Source organism: Ursus maritimus, unplaced genomic scaffold (assembly GCF_017311325.1).
Source record: "Ursus maritimus isolate PB19 unplaced genomic scaffold, ASM1731132v1 scaffold_19, whole genome shotgun sequence".
Taxonomy (NCBI): Eukaryota; Metazoa; Chordata; class Mammalia; order Carnivora; family Ursidae; genus Ursus; species Ursus maritimus.
The window spans coordinates 24,147,891-24,162,607 of NW_024424341.1; the positions used below are offsets into that span (position 1 = coordinate 24,147,891).

Here is a 14,717-nt window from a genome sequence, read left to right on the forward strand (position 1 = left end):
CCCGCGGCACCTGGCTGGCTCAGTTGGTAGAACATGTGACCCTTGCTCTTGGGGCTTAAGTTCAAGCCCCACGTTGGGTGTAGAGATTACTTAAAAAAAAAAAAAAAATCTTAAAAAAAAAAAGAAGAGAAAGCCATTTTTCTAAAGAGAAAAGCGGCAGGGTTAATATTAAAAAACAAAAAGAGGCAGCAGGGTAGCTCAGTCGGCTAGGGTCTGCCTTCGGCTTGGGTCATGATCCCCAGGGTCCTGGGATGGAGCCCCGCGTCAGGCTCCTTGCTCAGCAGGGAGCCTACTTTCCCTCTCCCTCTCCCTCTCGCTCACTGTCTCTCGGATAAATATATCTTAAAAAAAAAAAAAAAAACAAGAACAAAACCAAAAACTGACTTTAGACAGAGCTACCAGCATCATAATAATAGTTAACAGAGGAGGCGCCTGGGAGGCTCAGTCGGCTAAGCGCCTGACTCTTGATTACTGCTCGGGTCATGATTTTGGGGTCCTGAGATCAGCCCCACTTCTGGCTCTGCGCTGGTCATAGATCCTGCTTGAGAGTCTCCGTCTCCCTATGCCCTTCCCCCCACTGGTGCTCGCGCTCTCCTCAAAAAAAATATTCTTTTTAAAAAATACTAGTTACAGAGACTGAGTCCCCCGTGTGGGGTACACTGTTTACATTAGCTAGCTCATTTATTCCCTCCAAAAGGCAGACAAGGTAGATCCTAATTATTAGTATACCCTATTAAATATCAGAAACCCAGAGCTTTGGGAGTTAGGCTTACTGTGAGAGAAAAACTGTCCTACAGGAGCTATTTTACCTAGGACTTAAGGTTTCTAGCCGGCGCTGTCTCTGGCCCCGCCCCCGTAGCCCTATGACCCGCCCAGACCCGCCCCCAACCCCACCCCAGCCTTCGCTGGGCTCCCCGCCCCTAATACGCCTCTGACACGCCCCCTGCCCCGCCTCACCGCGGCCCTCCTCCGGTCCGCCCCTTGGCCGGGGTGAACGGTGCCTGCAGTGCCAGCCGTGGCCGCCGGGGGGCAGCAGCGCGGCTCGGGTACGACCGCTCTGGGCCGCGCTCCTCGCTCGCCCTCGGACTCTGCTCCGGCTGCGAGCGGCCGCCCTGCCCGCGCCCAGCGCCAAGCCGCCGGGCTCCCCGCGCCCGACCTAGCAGCTCGGCTCCCCGGGGCCGGACTGAGGCCGCAAGCAGCGCCGCAGGGTGTGGGGCGGACCCAGGAGATGAAATGACAACGTCAACCCTCCAGGTACCTCGGCGCGGCCGGGCTCGGCTTCCGGAGGCCGGAGGAGGCGCGGCGGGGCCTGCGAGCCAGCAGTCGGGCGGGCGGCCTGCTCGGAACCCCGGCACCGCGGCCTTCGCCCCGCCGCCCTGTCGCCGCCTCCGCCGGTTTCTGTTTTCACGCGCCCAGAGCCACGGGCCGTCTCCTGTCCAGAACTCCCGCGCCCCTGCCACCCCCACCCCACACCCCGCCCGGGCCAGGCCGAGCCCCGAGGCCGCTACGTGCAGCCGGAGGCGCCCCGGTACCGCCGCGGGGATCAGCCTCCTGCGGACAGCACAGGCGCCGCCTGGAAAGCTCGGCCCCGCAGTCGGGCCCCTTGCTCTCCCTCCTCCTCCTGCTTCCCTTAGGACGAGGCCCCGCTCCTTCCCCAGGCTCGGATTTCCTCCTGTGGACTAGCGACCCTTCATTCATTCCCTAGGTCTTGCCTGGTGGTGCTGGGGTGGCGCCACCTGGATGCATGACTGACCCATCCTCCAGGTGCTGCCGTCCTCCTGGGACGGCAAACAGAAACATGCCCAGGCCTCCGACCTGGGCTTTAGTCTTGGCTCTGCCACTCACTCGCATGTGACCTTGGGCTAGTTACCTTGATCCTAGAATTTCGGGTTTCCTGTCAGGGAAATGGGGTAATACCCTGTAGGGTTGTTGTGACAGTGGCCCTGGGTTGAGTAATTCAGGTGAAGCCTTCTTAGCACAGTGTCTGCTACGTAGTAAATGCTCACGATAAAGCCTGTGAAGGAGTTAGGCAAGATTTCATGGAAGAAGGGGCGTTTGCCTGGATCTGGAAAGGTTGGGTAGTACTCAGATATCTGAAGGTGGAGGAAATAGTGGAAACAGAGGCATGGAATAAACTGGGCTACTTGGCCAGGGATTAACTAGAGTCCAAAGCCAGACCCCCACCATCCACCAGCAAAAACTCTGATCTGTTATCAGAGGGGTTTGTAAACTTCGCCTGCAGATCCCATCTGCCCAGACAATTTTTGTCTGTGAGCTAAGAATGTTTTTACATTTCTGTTAAAGTTTTATTAAGGGGCGCCTGCGTGGCTTAGTCGGTTAAGCCTCTGACTGTTGATTTTGGCTCAGGTCATGATCTCAGGGTCCTGAGATGGAGCCTTGCATCTGCTCCATGCTCAGCAGGGTGTCTACTTGAAGATTCTCTCCTTCTGCCATTTCTCCTGTTCACGCTCTCTTTCTCTCTCTAAAAGAAATAAATCTTAAAAAGAAAAGCTTTATTAAGATATAACTCACCACACAATTCACACATTTAAAGTATACAATTCAGTGGCTCTTAGTATATTCAGAGTTGTGCAACCATCACCACGCTTTTAGAACACTTTCATCACCCCAAAAAGAAACTCCACACCCTTTACAGTCAACCCCACAAACCATGTATCTCTCCCAGCTCTGGGCAAACACTCAGCTAATTTCTCTCCCCATGGATTTGCCTATTCTGGACACTTTATTTATTTGTTCATTTATTAAAAGATTAAAAGATTCATTTATTAAAAGAAGATTTATTTTAGAGAGGGGGAAGGGCTGAGTGAGAGGGAGAAAGAAACTCAAGCAGACTCCTTGCTAAGCACGGAACCGATGCGGGGCTCGATCCCATGACCCCGAGATCACCAAACGAGCAGAAACCAAGAGTCGGATGCTCAACCAACTGTGCCACCAGGCGCCCCTATTCTGGGCATTTTATGTAACTGGAATCATACAATATGTGGTCCTTTGTGACTGGCTTCTCTCACTTAACATAATGTCGTAGGTTTTTATGTTTTTAAAAGGCTGGGAAAAGATATCTCACGACACGTGAAAATCATGAAATTTAAATTTCGGTGTCTATAAATAAAGTTTTATTGGAACACATTCCTACTCCTTCATTTACGTATTTTCTATGGCTGCTTTTGGGCTACAAAGGCAGAGTTGAGCAGTTGCTACAGAGATTGTATGGCCAGGAAAGTCTAACCTATTTACCATCTGGTCCTTTACAGTTTGCCAGCTCTTCTGTTAGCACGTCTTCCTTAGCCTTGTCCTTCATCCTCATCCTTGCCATATGTGTTACTAGAGATGCGGCAGGCTGGCAGTTTTATTTATCACCTCACCCTTGTGTTATGCAAAACTATTCTTCAAATTGCAGCTGAGGCCTCTTGCCTGTGAAACATCACATGCAGTTGCCAAAAAGATCTAATGTGCCCTTAGGTGCATTAATTAATAAAGTATCTCAAGGGGGGAGGCAGAGCATCCCTTGAGTATTGTTCTGACCCTGCCTTTCAAAAGGACAGACCCCAGGAGGAAGGCATACTGGGCATGTTTATTCTGGAGAAGAGAAGCCATCAGGGACAGGAGAACTCGTTTCATTGTCTCATAGGAAGAGTGGGGTTGTTGGGGGAGAGTAGACCTGCGAAGCTTGTGTTTAAGCTAATCGTCCAGGAAGGTTCTGGACTCCTGGCCATTCTCTATTTGTAGGTGATGGAGGTAGCTGAGCTTGAAAATAGTAGCCAGCAACCCTCTTTCACCTTTCCTCATCTCGTCAACCTGGTGAGTTCATTTATCATCAACCTGGCCTAACCTACTCCAGTCTGTTAGTTTTGTAGAGCTAGCTGTGCCTTTCTGAGACTTCTTACTTTCAGATGAGGAAGGGCTGCACAAATGCCTGAGCCCTGCCAAGAGCTGGTCAGGAGGTTTATTGTTTGCTGTGGACGGAACTGTGTGTATACAGTGGGATCTGCTGGCCTGGTGTCTAGTGCAGATCAGCTTGAGGAGGATAATTCGGGTAATGCTTCCTGGGTTGGTGAAGCCATGGTTTCTTTTTTTTTTTTTTTTTTTTTTAAGATTTTATTTATTTATTTGACAGAGAGAGAGACAGAGAGAGAGGGAACACAAGCAGGGGGAGTGGGAGAGGAAGAAGCAGCCTCCCAGTGGAGGAGCCTTCTGTGGGGCTCGATCCCAGAACGCGGGGATCACGCCCTGAGCCAGAGGCAGACGCCTAACGACTGAGCCACCCAGGCGCCCCAAGCCATGGTTTCTAAAACTGGATATGTAGGTGTGGGGCAGCTGCCTGAAAGATCCAGCGTGCTTGGAGTTTAGTCCTAGAGCACAGGCCTACAGGATTTGTGAGATTCACAAAGATATTCTCACAGACTTCTTAGAAGATTCCAGAGGACCATTCCCTTCAGTTGGCAGCACATATATGTCTTTGGAGTAAGCAAGCCCTTTTCTCTTTCTTTTCTTTCTTTTCTTTCTTTCTTTCTTTCTTTCTTTCTTTCTTTCTTTCTTTCTTTCTCTCTCTCTCTCTCTCTCTTTCTTTCTTTCTTTCTTGATTTATGTATTTTAGAGAGCTCAAGCATATGCCCGTGGGGGGAGGGGCAGAGGGAGAGAATCTTTAAGCAGACTCCCTGCTGAGCACGGCGCCGGATGCAGGGCTTGATCCCTCTACCCTGACATCATGACCTGAGTAGAAACCAAGTCGGACGCTTAACTGACTGAGCCACCTAGGTGTGCCAGCAAGCGCTTTTCTTACTAGAGCTACTGGTATACTGACCCATGTGTCTAAGCATCCCTCCCCTAAGTAGCAAATTTAGGAAAACCTCTTCTCTTTTCACCACAGGAAGCAGGCTGGGCTGGTAGGAGGAAGTAGAGACCCCTTCGATGGGTCTCGTAGAACTCAGGGCTGGCATCAAGTGCGGTTTCTGGCCTTCGTGCTAAGCAGCACAGCAGTCAGTTGGTTCTGATGTTTCTCCTATTCCAGGCTCTGGGTCCAGGGCCGTTTTTCTTTCCCTTGAGGCAAGGAATAGAAAGTGGATTCTCCCCTTGAGCCCTAACCTGAGATATTTGGTCAGGTTTCCACTTACGGAAATCCAGAGTGAATCCGAGAAGGAGGTTGCTTTCAGCTGTATGAGTGTGCTGTGAAGAGCGATGGCTGTCTTTTAAAGCTTCCTTTCAAGGCTTCTAGTTGATGTTGGAAAAATAGGCCAACATAATGGTGTGCGACTAACAGATCCGCAGGATTCATGCTGCCCTAGGACCCTAAGGGATTTTTGGTCTCTTGGGAAGCACTGAGGTATTTGCTTCGCCTTTCCAGAAAGCCATTGATCTGGTGACGAAAGCCACAGAAGAGGATAAAGCCAAGAATTACGAGGAGGCACTCCGGCTCTACCAGCATGCCGTGGAGTATTTCCTACACGCTATCAAATGTGAGTCACACGCAGGGCCCTCCCCGACTGCAGAGCCCCTGTGAGAGCAGGGTAGGTACACCCTCGCCACTTCCCCTTTTGCAGATGAGGCACACAGCGACAAGGCCAAGGAGAGCATTCGAGCGAAGTGCATGCAGTACCTAGACCGGGCAGAGAAGCTGAAGGATTATTTACGAAACAAAGAGAAGCATGGCAAGAAGCCAGTCAAAGAAAATCAGAGTGAGAGCAAGGGGTGAGTACAGAGGAGTGGAGGACCCAGCTGGGACCAGAGACCCCTGAGCATGTGTCCTTTTCCTGTGTTGCTGCCATTCCTGGTGCTCATGCTGCCTTCCTTTGGGGGAATTCCACTCATAGTGATAATGCCCCTAGCTGCTTTTGTCGGGCACTTTGCACAATACTTTTTGGACGCTGTCTCATTGGTTCCTCACAGAAAAGCGGTGAGGGAAACTCGAGCCAGCAGGGAGGTTACAAGCCTGGGATTCTGCAGTTGGACTCTCAGGGTACGTCCCAGTGCTGCCACTTCCTAGCCGGGTGACCATGGACATGTGCCATGACCCCCTGTGCTTCCAGGCTCCTCTTCTGTAGAAGAAAGATATTGCAACCTCCCGCCCAGCGTTGCTCTGAGGAGCGGATGAGATGATGTGGGTAAAGCCCCACAAGTAAAGCGAGGTGCGCAGTGAGGATGGAATAAGCGTCAGCTGCTGGGACGATCAGAGTTACTGTCTTCATCTGACAGATGAGGCAGCAGATCAAGTTCAGGGATGGCCCAGGTCACAGAGCTGGCACTGGATGGAGTCTGGACCCACACGCAGGGCTTCTGTGTCCCACTCCAAAGCCCGTGTTCGCTCTGCAGCCTCTTTCCTCACATTTGTGGTTTGCCCACCACACAGATTCCAGTTAGCTGAGTGTACAGGCCAGTGGTGTCCTGGAGGCGAAGGGGAGGGTCCCAGGTGGGAGGGTCACAGAGCAAGAGACAGGCGGGTTGTGTGTCTGCCGCCCCACCAGAGCTGAGGGGCTCTGCGCCCTGGGTGGACAGGGTTCCCCAGGGAGAGAGACATGCTCTGGGAAGGGAAGAGGAAGGGGCAGGAGGTGAAGCGTCCTCGGGAGGGCGGGAAGAGTTCTGAGGATGGCTGATCACTTCTGTCCCATTAGGGATTGGCCCTGGGGTGAGACCAGTGACTGTGTTCCCTTCCCAGGTTCCCCTCTTTAAACTTCACCTCTTCTCCGAGTCACAGCCACTTGCTGTCTGGTTGTGTATCTATGTGAAAGGCGAGTGACCGCTCCGGTTGCCCGCCCAGCTGTTGAAGTCCAGCCAGAGCACATGTCCCTCACCAGCCTTCTAGAGAGGGCATGCATCTCTGTTGTTACTTCCTTAATGAAGAAACAAGGATGGGTTACGGGAGGGTTTCCTGGAGGAGGTGGAAGGGAGTGTCGGTAACAGGTGGTCTGAACATCCTTGAGGTCCCTGCTTGTGGGTCTCTCACCACTGTTGAGCAGGGCAGGTGGCTCTCTACCGCCAAGCCAGCAGCCAGCACCTGGCCTTGCTCTCAGAGCCTCCTTGCCACCTGCCTCTTGCTTTAGCCTGTCGTCTTCTGTCTCCTTTCCCAGCAGTGATAGTGACAGTGAAGGGGATAATCCAGAGAAAAAGAAATTGCAAGAACAACTGATGGGTAAGAGGCCCGTGGCCCTGTGGCAGTGGGAGGCGGCTGTGGCGAGGGCCCGCTGCAGAGTCGGCCCAGACTCGTCAGTTGGGCTCCAGGTCGAAGGCTCTGCTTGCCTCTTGCAGGTGCTGTTGTGATGGAGAAGCCCAACATTCGGTGGAATGATGTGGCTGGCCTGGAGGGGGCCAAGGAGGCCCTCAAAGAAGCTGTCATTTTGCCAATTAAATTTCCACACTTGTTCACAGGTAAGAGTTAGGCCCGGATGTAAAAATAGCAAGCTTCTGCAGAAGCCAGCCCAGCGCTCCCGCTCTGAAGGTGTCCAGGAGCAGGTGGCCACTCAGCTCTCCTGGCCCTCAGGGTGAGGGCCCAACCTTCCCTCTCAGGGCTCTCAGTCGAGAGAGTCCCCAGGGTCTACTCGTCACAGTCATCTGCTCCTTGGCTCCTCTCCCGTGTCAGAAACACCTTTGCGACTAGAACTGTGACTTGACCATCCCCATGGGGGCTTAGGGTCAGGAACCAGTGCCAGCCGGTGTCACTTCGCAAGGTTTTGGGGGTCATGAGCCAGGGCTAGGAGCAGGTTCTCAGCAGGTAATTCAGTTCCCTTTATTCCTTTGCTTCTAGAATCAGTTGTCTTGTAGAACTTTTCTCTTCTGACTGTACTTACTACTCAGTCCCCTCTGCTTTTTTCTGTTCCCTTTCCCAAGCCAGGAGGAAGCTCACCTCAGTTTATTCTTTGTTGTAGGCAAGCGTACACCTTGGCGAGGGATACTGCTCTTTGGACCCCCTGGCACGGGGAAATCCTACCTGGCCAAAGCGGTGGCCACAGAGGCCAACAACTCCACCTTCTTCTCTGTGTCCTCCTCAGACTTGATGTCTAAGTGGTTGGGGGAGAGTGAGAAGTAAGTCAACTGCCAGGCCTGCATCCCTGCCCTTGAGCCACCACCCCGAGGAACCACTGTTGGGTGTCTGGGAGAAGTCGCCAGCAGAGGGGAACCCTGCTAGCTTGTTGGGTGGGACGCTGTCCTGACAAGGCCTGCTGCGACTGAATGGGTGCTTGGGGGAGAGGAGTCCTCATGAAGGGAAGGCAAAGGCCCTCACAATCTTTAGGTATCAGGTGGGTATCCTCTGTTAGGGACTTCACGTAGTTCAGTTATTTTCCACACCGACTCCTGTTTTGCAGAGGGTGACACTGAGGCTGAGAGGAGGGTAAGTGACTTGTCCTAAATCCAGAGCTAATGAGTGGGGCTGTTGCCAAGGCTGGCTTTTGCTCATGGTACAGTGCTGCCATGTGAACTGTGAGGACCACTGTCGCTGAAATCCAAGCATGACTGGAGTCTTGAGCTGCCTGTGGGAAGGGCAAAGAGAAGCAGAGACTGGGCCCCTGGCTGGGATGTGTGTGGGTGTCCTGATCCCAGCCCCACTTGTCACCTTCACAGGCTAGTCAAGAACCTGTTTGAGCTGGCCAGGCAGCATAAGCCCTCCATCATCTTCATCGATGAGGTGGATTCCCTCTGCGGGTCCCGCAATGAAAATGAGAGCGAGGCCGCCCGAAGGATCAAAACGGAGTTCTTGGTGCAGATGCAGGGTGCGTGCCAGTGCGGGGTGCCCTCCCCGGTTCTCGGTCCGCCTGCAGCCAGCCCAGGGCTTCATGATTTCGTTGCGGCTGGATTTGATAATCCTTAAGATGGAGGGAAAATGTCAGCAGCTGTCCTCAGCTCCATCTGCACAGGCCTGCAGAGAGGTTTCCACAGCCTTTGCCCACCAGCCCTCTGCCCTTCCCGAGGCCGGCAGGGCTTCAGAGAAGGCTCTTGGCCCAGCAGAGCTGGTTGGGGCCCTGCTGGTGGTGGCACGGGGCTGGCCCCAGATCAGAACACACAAAGGCCCTGAGGTGCTTCCCCCAGAAGCTCCCCGATCCTTGCAGGTGTTCTGAGTCAGCGTCTGTGTTTCCCTTTCTCCATAGGGGTAGGGAATAACAACGATGGGACTCTGGTTCTTGGTGCCACAAACATCCCCTGGGTGTTGGATTCAGCCATTAGAAGGAGGTGAGTCTTCCCCAGTAGAAACCAGGGGCTGAGGTCTTTCTCCAGCCGTAGTCAGCCTGCTGATGGCAGTTGTGGGTGCAACCTGACTCCATTTCCCTGGAGGCTTCTTCATGTCTGCATGGTGAGCAGAGTCCTCAGGGAAGCCAGCTTCTGGAGGGCCCCAGCGCCCATCTCCATGAAGACTGTTAGGCCATCTCTTCTCAAGTCCTGCCATGTGCTTGGCTCTCTAGGTTTGAAAAGAGGATTTACATCCCGCTGCCTGAGGAGGCTGCCCGTGCCCAGATGTTCCGGTTGCATCTGGGGAGCACTCCCCACAACCTTACGGATGCCAACATCCATGAGCTGGCCCGGAAGACGGAAGGCTACTCAGGTGCCGACATCAGCATCATTGTGCGGGACTCCCTCATGCAGCCTGTCAGAAAAGTTCAGTCAGCAACACACTTCAAAAAGGTGAGTGGAGGGACACCCAGGTGGCTCAGTTGGTGAAGCAGCCGACTCTCGATCTCAGCTCCGGTCTTGCTCTGTTGTTCGGGGTTGTGAGTTTAAGCCCGACATCGGGCTCCACACCAGGAGTGGAGCCTACTTTAAAAAAGGTGGGCGGGAATGGGCCAGCAAAGAGTTGCTTAGAAAGTGTCACAGGAATGGGAATATCAGCTTTCTTTGCCAGTTCCTCAGCTGCTAAGGTGATAGATCTTTAGTCTCCTGGAGAACCAAGCACAAGTACAAAGTGAGCCCTCTGGCTTTCCCTATAGTTCTTCTTACTCGAATGTGACCATCTCAGATTGTGTGAAGCCAGAGGACACGGCACCATGCCAGTCACCTCTGCCACCTCCACAGTCAGTGCTATGCTGTCATGTGTGGGGACCCCCCTCAGTGTCTGAAGAATCGGTGGGTACAAAATCACCCGCTCTAAGGAGGAGCTCCTCTTACACAGTGTGTCTCTGTCGAGTGTCTGCTGAGGGTCCTGCTGTGCGCCTGGTGCTGTTCTAGGACCTGGGGAGACATTTGTGACCACAGCAGACAAAAATCCCTGCTCTATGGGAGCCTCTTCACTAGTTGAGGAGATACTCATTTCTTAGAGGGTGATGAGGGGGAGGTCAGAGCAGGGGATGAAGTCTGGTGTTTCTGAAGTTTGGAGTTGGGTGGGCAGGTTATATTCTTTAAAAAAACAAAGATTTATTTATTTGAGAGAGAGAGTGAGTGAGTGGGGGTAGGGGGGCAGAGGGAGAGAGAATCCCAAGCAACTCCCTGCTCTGTCTCACAACCCTGAGATCATGACCTGAGCCGAAATCAGGAGTTGGATACTTAACTGACTGTGCCACCCAGGTGCCCCTGGGCAAGTTGTATTCTTCTTTTTTTTTTAATGAAAAATGCCCACGTTTCTACAATAATTTTATTTTTTTAATTTTTTTTTAGATTTTATTTATTTATTTGACAGAGAGACAGTGAGAGAGGGAACATAAGCAGGGGGAGTGGGAAAGGGAGAAGCAGGCTTCCTGATGAGCAGGGAGCCCGATGTGGGGCTCGATCCCAGGACTCTGGGATCATGACCTGAGCCAAAGGCAGATGCTTAACAACTGAGCCACCTAGTTGCCCCCTTCTTTTTTTTTTTTTTATCTCATATTCTTTCCACTCCCCCCTTTTTAAAAAATTTTTTAAGAGTGAGTGAGTGAGCGTGGTGGGGGGGGGCAGTGGGGAGCAGTGGGGAGGGCAGAGGGAGAGGGAGAGAATCTTAAGCAGACTCCATGCCTATTGAGGAGCCCATTGCAGGCCTTGATCTCACAACCCTGAGATCGTGACCTGAGTTGAAATCAAGAGTCAGGTGCTTAACTGACTGAGCCATCCAGGCGCCCCAAGGCAGGTTGTATTCTTAAAGGATAGGCCACCCGAGGTGGCATTTGAGTTAAGAGTTGAAGGAGGTGAGGGAATTAGCCTTGGGGATATTTGGGGGGATGTTGCCAATAAAGCAACTATGGTTAGAAAAACATTTTTGATGTCACTACATTTGTGGTGAGATCTGATGGAATTAGGAAGTGGAAGATACCAAGACATTTTGGGCCACAAATTGAGATTCTGGAGAACAGTGCCTGGAATATCATGCTAATCACAAACCTCTGAAATCCTCCTTTGAGCTACTTAGACTGCCCGCCTCGGCGTTCTGAAGAAGTCGTTCTCTTCTCAGACTGATGACCTACAAGCCAGGCATGGATTCATCCCCTACCGCTACCTTCTCTTCAGGACTCTGAAACCTGAGGCATCCTGTCCCTTCCCTAAGCACCGAGGTGCAACCCCTCCAGCCAAACTCCTATTTGATTTCAGGTCTGTGGCCCTTCCCGCACCAACCCTGGCGTTATGATAGATGACCTCCTGACCCCGTGCTCACCAGGGGACCCAGGGGCCATGGAGATGACTTGGATGGATGTCCCTGGTGACAAACTCTTAGAGCCTGTGGTTTGCATGGTAAGTGACCGGCTGGGAGAGGGACTACACAGAGCCCAGAAAACTGGGGTCTTGGGTCTGAAAATAAAAATAGGCTTCTCCCCTTCTCTGTCCTGGGCTGTTGTGGCTCTTCTGAAACAGAGAATGGCCTTTGGGGCTCGGGGTAGCTGGGGCTCCTGCCGTTAGACTTAGTGGAGGCCCAGGATGGAGGCCATAGCATGAGCATTTTATTTTCTTCAGCAAGAATAAAGGCCCGCTGGTGTGACTACATCATTCCATGGGTTTGGCTTTTGTGCCCAGAAGGAGGCAGCAAGTGTCTGTCGGCAGTTTGCTTTGATGCCCTTGCACAGGCAGCCTCATGGGACTAGTCTTGCCTTCCCCTCATCCTGGTCTTCCCGATGGTCTTGCCTGTCATGTGGGGCAGGTGTCTGCCAGTGTGGCTGCTGTGGTGGGTGTGCACTCAGAACGAGCTTCTCCCAGGAGTTAAGACATGAGGGGAGCTTGGATTCTCTCCGATGAGAAGTAGGCCTGTTTGGAAACGACATGAGCCGCCTCAGGAGGGAAGAGTGGTCCTGTCACAGGAGACATTCAGGCAGGCCCCAGGCAACCAGAGGGAGCTTTGCGTTTGGGGCTGGGAGTGACCGGGAACACTGGCCTCTTCCTGCTGGACCCCATGGGTCTGCGACACAGGGAGGCTGGGGACCTGGGGCCTGGCTCTTCCTCAGCTCCGTGCCCTTGTCTTTGCAGTCGGACATGCTCCGGTCTCTGGCCACCACTCGGCCCACCGTGAATGCAGATGACCTCCTGAAAGTGAAGAAATTCTCAGAGGACTTTGGACAGGAGAGTTAAAAATTTCTTCACTTGGTGATGGTGAAGGTGGGAGGTTGATTGGGGTAATAAATCCACGGCACTCCCTATGTCAGTGGCCAGATAGCGCTCCGGGGCCCGTCTTCACGTCCCTGCAGCATCCCCTCTGCTGTCTGGCCGCAGGCCGGGGAGCAGGAAGGAAGGGCCTCCCGGGCCGCAGAGACACAGAAGCACATTCAGCACTGGGTGGAATACTGGTTCTTCCTACTTCTCTCCTCCTCTTCTGGATGCTCACCAACTCCTTGTCCTGCCTCTCTGTGGGTTTTGGTTTTTTTTTAAACCTTTCTTTGTTCCCTTAAATTAATGCTGCTTGGATTTTTGTCTTGTTTATAAATAAAGTTAAAATCTCCCAGAAGCGTCAAGGAATGGGAGCAACCACACTGTGGGGTTGTTGCAGACCTTCAAAATGGCTTGCCAGCTCCCTCACCTGTCCTTTCTAACCCAGGTTTTACTCCTTGTGAACACAATGGCCAGTGCCCTGGGTTGTCAGCCCAAGCCCTGCCTGTAAAGGCCAAGAGTAAAACCAAGCCATTCCCACCCTCCTAGGTCAGCATCCTGGGCCCTGTGTCCTCCCTGCAGGAGGAGAGGATGGTTTTTGTGAGCACAAAGCTGTGTAGATCAGAATGAGCGAAGGCAGTCAGGTGGGTTTTACTGCTGCCTTTTCTTCCCTCTGAATGTGAGAACACCGAACCCTGCCATTGCCCCTGGCCCTCTGCCCTGGAAATGGGCTAATAAATCTTTTCCCTCTTGAGCCACCTGAGTGATTTCATCTTTGATTCTTATCTGAGCTCCTTGAAGGCCATGCTTGGTTCCATTAGAAAGACCCCCCGGTTTTCTCTCCGGGTTCTTCTCTTCATCAGAGGAGACTATTGCCACCTGCCGAAGTTCCCAGGCCTGTTCTCAGGTCTGACTGCCCAGACCTCCCCTCCCACACCCCCGGGGCCTTGCACATGTGGCACCTGGACAGTTCTTCCTGCAGACTGGGAGGCCTGCGGCCCAGATGTGGCTGCAGCTGTGTTTGGCTTGGTCTGCTGCCAACATTGAAAAATCGAGAATTGATGTAAAAATTCAGATTTCTGGCTTCTGGGAGATTAGGCAGTGCCGGGCCTGCGTCCCCACGAGGCAGCCTGTCAGCCACAGCTGAGCAGGGACTGCCCTATTCAGAAGCAGAACACTCTCCAGCTCACCCATCCCCACATGGACTGCTTCACCTCTTCGGGTTGCCTGCCCAGCCCTGTGGGCATTTGAAGTTGTGACTCCTGATCCTGAGACCCCCTCCCCCAACCCCCAAGGCTCTAGAGCTGGCAGCCCTAGAAATGCTGAGTAGGAGGCTGTGCTCCTTGACTGCTTGCAAGTGAATACACAAAAGGCCTGCCAACNNNAAAGCCGTGATTATTGCTCCAGGTCTTATTAAAACCCAGCTTGTCCAGAACTGATGAGGTGGCCAGCTCTTAGATCACAGTAGCCTTGCACTGCAGTGGTCTTTGATTTGGTTAGGAATGGCTGCTGAATTGAGCCAACTTTTTGTGGGGTTCCTTGAAGGCTCAGGCCCAAGTGCACCTCTGCAGTGTGGGTACGTTAGCCGTGTCTCAATGCCAGGTGCCTTGGCAAGCCTGGCCAGGTGACGCCTTTGCAGCAGCTGTGGCTGGCATCTTTGTCGCTCAGGAGTTCCATGGCTCTCGCTTTAGTTATGTGCCCCCAGCCACCAGTTACTGTTTGTGAACAGGACACTGCCCCGCTCGTACTATTTCACTTTAGCTACTTGTGTTTTCTTATTCTACCTCCAGTCACCTTTACTTGAATCAGAAAGTCCTTGCTTGCTTTATTTTTTAAAAATCTTCCTTTCTACTGCTCACCTTAACAAGTCACAGGGGTTAACAGAAACTGGGGCTGCTGTGGTTCATCTTCATTGCTCTGGTCACAGCTGTCACAGCTGTCATGCCTCTCTATGCCTCTCTCCACCCCCCAGTGATAGGATGCAGGGTGATGAGTATCCCAGTCATATGTGAGGCTGGTCACCTCAGACTGGTGCGTGCCCTCACCATTCACGTTGCAGAGGCATTTCCTCCCCTAAATGCTAACTCTGAAATTCACTCTTCCCTACTTGGGGATTCTGTCTTAAACCTTGTCTACCTTGGCTTTCACTTCGGTAGTTGACTTCTAAAACTTTCCTTAGCTCAAGATGCTGATTTGTGTGTGTGGTTACTGTGGCTAATACATCTCCCTGAGGTGGG

The 14,717-nt window shown here is 52.6% G+C and overlaps 1 protein-coding gene across 2 annotated transcripts; it reads left to right on the forward strand.

Moving 5' to 3' along the window:
* The first annotated feature begins 1,064 nt into the window (after positions 1-1,064).
* Positions 1,065-13,234, forward strand: VPS4A (vacuolar protein sorting 4 homolog A). 2 transcript variants are annotated; one of them, XM_040633518.1, is made up of 11 exons: positions 1,065-1,254; positions 5,363-5,474; positions 5,559-5,706; positions 7,083-7,144; positions 7,261-7,380; positions 7,878-8,034; positions 8,572-8,720; positions 9,096-9,177; positions 9,408-9,627; positions 11,497-11,637; positions 12,364-13,234. In XM_040633518.1, exons 1-11 carry the CDS (start codon positions 1,234-1,236, stop codon positions 12,463-12,465), a joined length of 1,314 nt encoding a protein of 437 aa, XP_040489452.1. In that variant the 5' UTR covers positions 1,065-1,233; the 3' UTR covers positions 12,466-13,234. The 2 variants fall into 2 exon arrangements, with proteins under 2 accessions (XP_040489452.1, XP_040489453.1); XM_040633519.1 differs by having other exon boundaries at positions 7,086-7,144.
* Positions 13,235-14,717: the final 1,483 nt, after the last annotated feature.

Excerpts from the sequence above, each read along its gene's own strand:
- VPS4A (XM_040633518.1), top strand. The coding sequence starts at position 1,234 with ATGACAACGTCAACCCTCCAG. Across the intron at positions 7,381-7,877 it reads ATTTCCACACTTGTTCACAG|GCAAGCGTACACCTTGGCGA; the intron begins GTAAGAGTTAGG and ends TCTTTGTTGTAG. Across the intron at positions 11,638-12,363 it reads TAGAGCCTGTGGTTTGCATG|TCGGACATGCTCCGGTCTCT; the intron begins GTAAGTGACCGG and ends TTGTCTTTGCAG.